Raw genomic sequence first — 4867 nt, forward strand, 5'->3', positions numbered from 1 at the left:
TCTCGCCTTCTGAGAGACGTTATTGGGGTTGAGCACATACGTCCTTTGGCCCCTTCATTGCGAGGATGGAGTATGGTCTCTATGATCTCGTTGACGTATTTGTCAACGATGGCTGGTGGACCGGGCGTGTTATAGACGTCTTCGGTGTAGAAGGTTACTATGAGATATTTTTTTAAATGTATGATGAGGTTTCGTATAATGTTAACTATGAGATGCGCCCGCATCTCGATTGGGAGAATAATAGGTGGGTGGGTTTCTTGGGTTGACACGTATCTCCCAATCGAGATGCGCCCACCCACCTATTATTCTCCCAATCGAGATGCGGGCGCATCTCATAGTTAACATTATACGAAACCTCATCATACATTTCAAAAAATATCTCATAGTAACCTTCTACACCGGAGACGTCTATAACACGCCCGGTCCACCAGCCATCGTTGACAAACACGTCAACGTGATCATAAAGACCATACTCCATCCTCGCAATGAAGGGGCCAAAGGACGTATGTGCTCAACCCCAATAACGTCTCTCAGAAGGCGAGAACCAAGCAGACAAAAGTCAGAAACTGAACATACACTTCAGCATCTCCCAATAAATATACTATGGTTGCAAGAAAATAGGAACCAATAAAGCCCAACTCGAAAAACATCACCTCCACTACGTCACCAACGCTGTAACGGGCCATTGCAGAAACAAGAATCAACCTGGAAAATAAACAACAAATGAAAAGGAAAGATTATAAGATGAATACAACATGATATGTATGGAATAAAATAGGTTATATATATATATATATATATATATATATATATATATATATATATACATATCAAGCACCACAAATTAATTAATTAATGTAATCTAAAAAGACAAGAAGATCAAATAATAAAAGAGTATTGATCAGTAGAATTAATAAAAGAGAATGCAAATAACCACGAAAATAATAACCAAGTCTTAAATACAAAACACAAACAAAAAATCACCGTTACAAAGAGAAGAGAAAAATTGAGATATAAGAGGACTTCTAACAGCTAATCTAATTTAATATTCAATTCAATGATAATAAAAATATACAAAATAATCAAAACAATTAAAATGACCACTACTACTAAACAATAAATAACCAGGACAACACAAAACGTACAATAACACCAATGTAAACAACATTAATTGAAAAGAATAGTAAAGAAATTTAAAAAACTGAAACATCAACAACAAGCAATTTAGCAGAATCAAAGGTCTAATTTAAAGAGGGAATACAATTATAAATTAAAAGTAAATTAATAATAACAGAAACACAGTTAATACTATATAGCATATAAATATACGGTCCTAAGGAGAAAAAAAAAAGGCCAAAAGGGAAAACGTATAAATTAAAAAAGAAAACCTAATACTAATCTACGAGAATTCTATATACATATAGCAAAGGATAAACTGTCCATACACAGCAACTGAAGGTTTAAGTCACAACCTTAATTCTAGCCACCAGCAATAAATGAAATATGTAAACCGAAAGAAAAAGCATGTGACACTGACTCCACCATTACCCAATAAGTCATTTCAGTCAACTTTTACATATTTTAAAAACACTAAGCAACTTCGCGTCTCAAATGCCCGAACCTTTCAGTCAATTTTACAAACAGAAAAACATAAGGATTTTATTAGAAATCAAGTTGATAAGAGCTTGCAATGCTCTTGGCCTATCCAAGGCGTCGTTGCTGACAATTCTTTCCAGTGATCTAGCCACAACTGTTTTGGATCTGCGACCTCACAGAATAGTAGCAATGTTGCAAACATTTGTCGTAGTTGTTGAGCAGTTGCCCATGATGCTGTTTCGGTCAAGGCTACATGCCATTCCTCGTCTCCGTCTAATAGGCCAAGAGCATTGCAAGCTGACTTATATGTAGGGTGAACAATTTTGTCCACAGTGCGGATATCTGCAAAACATTTTGCCCCCTTCACAATGTTTAGTAGAAGACGTAAGTAGTACGACTCTCCAGAATTTGGGTTAGCGAAGTATATCCTCTCGATTTTGAAACCCTTTTTCCGTCTTGTCCATACTTTACCGTTGTTGTCCCAAACCCATTCAGTGGGGAACTCAGCGTATGTTAACGAGCGTGCGTCTTCATGTTTTTGGTTTGTAACCATCCATTCAGTAAGGGTGGTTTTTGCATCCCCCACTCTTTCTAGGATGTCATCTGCCGCCTCAGAATCTTCAAACAAAACATCTTGTTCGAACTCTAAGTGATAAGGTAGGCGTTGGACCGGCGGTTGCTTGTATTGTATTTCAAATGCGAACACCCTCCAGCAAGCTTCGGAAGCAGACACATATCTACATTTAAGATATGTTTCAATTTCATCAACTATTTGTTAATTTACATTCTCTTCGTTTATGTGAGGACGTACTTCATGCAGGCTTGCGTGTGCCATATCCGGCCCTTTGGACATGTACTTGAATAGGTATTTGACTGACCTATGTTTGTTACACCATTCCACATTCAAGTGGGCTTGGTATTTCACTAATAGGTCAATGTTGTGAGGGACAACAAATCTATTGTCAAGAGTGTGGTCGTTCTTCTCCGCTTCTTTACCATCTTTTCTTCGACGATATACGGGGTAACCGTCTGTCGCCGATGTGTGAGAGCAAAAATCTCTTGGATAGTACTTGGAGCACTTGCCATCAACCATACAGGGTGAGCTGGTCTTTGCCTCTCCACAAGGGCCATGTAGCATGAATTGCACGATGCTTCATATCCTGTAGGATCTTGTGCTTTATCCGGTAATTCAACGCCGATAATTTTGTCTATCTCCGATGGGTCAGTTTGTTTACTTTCAGGCCGCAAAAATAAGCAAATGTGTGCATGCGGCAACCCTCTTTTCTGGAACTCCACTGTATAAATAACTGAGTGGTATGGAAGAAGTTAGTAATAAGGTACATATGATCTGCTTAAATTTTTCTTAAAGTGTGGTTGCTACCTATACGGTGGTATCAACCCTGGAAAGTAGCGTATCACTTGTTTTCCTTAGTTTATACAATATCACATTCAGCATGTAGGCATTCAATTTATTTTGGTAGGTTGGGGGTAGCGGGATTTACCTAAACAAATTTTAAAAGAAGTAGAAAGGAAAATAAAAAGGATGGTAACAAATGAATTTTGTGGTGTTTCTGGCTGTAGTGTATTTAGAAACCACTGGTGGGTCATTGTCTTTTTATTCATTTTACAGAAATAAGACTGCTGTCACATGTGGTACCCCAATTTTGTGGAACTGTAGTGTATAACTAACCAATTAATATGAAAAAAGACATTGCTTAGCGTGAATGTCATCTCCTGACAGTGTCAGATATTTCGGCCGTGTAACTTTTGGGGATACAGTTCTAGTGCACGTGTATAACGGTGTATATTGAATTGTGTTGAACATAAGTTATATTGAATATAAGTAATGATTAACGTAATACCTTCAAGTGTTTCACCAAAGAAAGCTCTCTTGGTCAAGTCCACAATGAGTTCATCTAGCTTAATTTTGAACACTCTAGCAAGGATGTCGTGACGGTCTTCAGGCAATTGGCCAGGGATGGCTTTTAGGAATTCAGAGATCTCTTCCCATTTTGGGTTGCAAGTGAAAGTGATGAACAAATCCGGCGGGCCTGCCCATCAGCATATAGCCAGTCCGTCTTGGTATAGTTGGAAGAGGTTTCTGAAACAATTGGGATAAGATGGGGGAAGAACAAGTGAAGCAGGGGTTACTTCACCAGCGGCGACTACATTAGTTAAGCCACGTAGAGAGTATTTTCTAATTGTTTTTTGGTTGTGTCGGACGTAATCCAATCGAGTCTCCTCAACACACGTAAACACGTCACACATAAACTGTTGCCTTAACCTCCCACAGAGAACACATATCCCGTCAATAAGTTTCCCATTTTTCCACCGTTCTTGGAACCTATAAGAGTAATACTCCTGCATTGTAACAGTTTTTCTTTTCTTTCTGCTTGTTGTGGCTGCATCTAAGTGCTTTATGCCTAATCTATAGTTGTCCTCATCGTAAGGAAACATTAGGGGATACTGCATTGCCATGAATTTCGGGTGAAGTTCTGAGATCTGTTGCAGCCCTCTTGCACGTTCTTGGATTACGATATCACGTGCCCCTTTTTCGGTTTCCCCATTCCCGATAATGAGTGCTGCAAACTCATTCACTGTTGGGAGATTGAACTGTTTGTCGTCTTTGCTACGGGCTGCCCTGAGACGTAGTTGAACATGTTCTAGGTCTTCATTTTCCATACGCTCCCTGGCCATCTTGCATACCTTTGCGATTTCGTTGTGCTCGTACATCATCTAGGAAAGGCCCTCCAAAATTTCCGGTTGAAGGCTGTTCTTGCCTTCCCCATTCAAGGATGTCACCCGGTTTGTTAGTTCGTTATCGGTGTCATGAAAGTATAGTTGCATGAATCGTGGTTGTTTCCCCAATGGTGGCAGGAGTGAGCCGATATTATGGTGGTTTTGGCCGCCTAGTCTGAAGCAGTAAGGTACACCACCTTTGTTAATAGCGTTGTCGACTTTGCCACCCATGGATGTGAATGCGTATATAGTGTTACACGACCGGATAAGCCTTCTAAATTCGGCCGAACGTGTGCCACCCACGGGATCTAGTAATTCTTTTAATAATTTTGGAGGCTCTTTGAGCATTGTGAGTTTTACCTTCCCCTTTTGGCGGCATATATTGAATTTTGGTCGGCCATTTTTGGGGGTCTCGCCTACGGATTCCTCCTTCCAGACAACGGCGTCACAAAACTCACAGAGTTCGGTAGGGCCTCCAAAGCTCCATGCTGTTAAATATTTCCCTGTTGGTTTTGCAGCATTAATTTAATTT

General features: G+C 39.7%; 1 protein-coding gene across 1 annotated transcript; it reads right to left on the bottom strand.

Moving 5' to 3' along the window:
• Positions 1 to 530: 530 nt before the first annotated feature.
• On the bottom strand, positions 531 to 4293 carry LOC141640695 (uncharacterized). Its single transcript, XM_074449385.1, has 5 exons — positions 3753 to 4293; positions 3459 to 3647; positions 2615 to 2903; positions 1725 to 2333; positions 531 to 705 (listed from the first exon to the last, which is right to left on the bottom strand). The coding sequence occupies exons 1-5, from the start codon at positions 4291 to 4293 to the stop codon at positions 531 to 533; spliced, it is 1803 nt and encodes a 600-aa protein (XP_074305486.1).
• Between the last annotated feature and the right edge of the window lie 574 nt (positions 4294 to 4867).

The sequence above is a fragment of the Silene latifolia genome, chromosome 1 (genome assembly GCF_048544455.1).
Source record: "Silene latifolia isolate original U9 population chromosome 1, ASM4854445v1, whole genome shotgun sequence".
Lineage (NCBI taxonomy): Eukaryota > Viridiplantae > Streptophyta > Magnoliopsida > Caryophyllales > Caryophyllaceae > Silene > Silene latifolia.

What these genes read in the sequence shown, in the direction of transcription:
- LOC141640695 (XM_074449385.1), bottom strand. Translation starts at nt 4,293, where the DNA reads ATGGCCAGGGAGCGTATGGAAAATGAAGACCTAGAACATGTTCAACTA. An exon ending in CTTTGGTGAAACACTTGAAG is followed by an intron (nt 2,904 to 3,458) that starts GTATTACGTTAA and finishes CATACCACTCAG; the next exon opens with TTATTTATACAGTGGAGTTC. An exon ending in CTAGATCACTGGAAAGAATT is followed by an intron (nt 706 to 1,724) that starts GTCAGCAACGAC and finishes TTTATTTTCCAG; the next exon opens with GTTGATTCTTGTTTCTGCAA.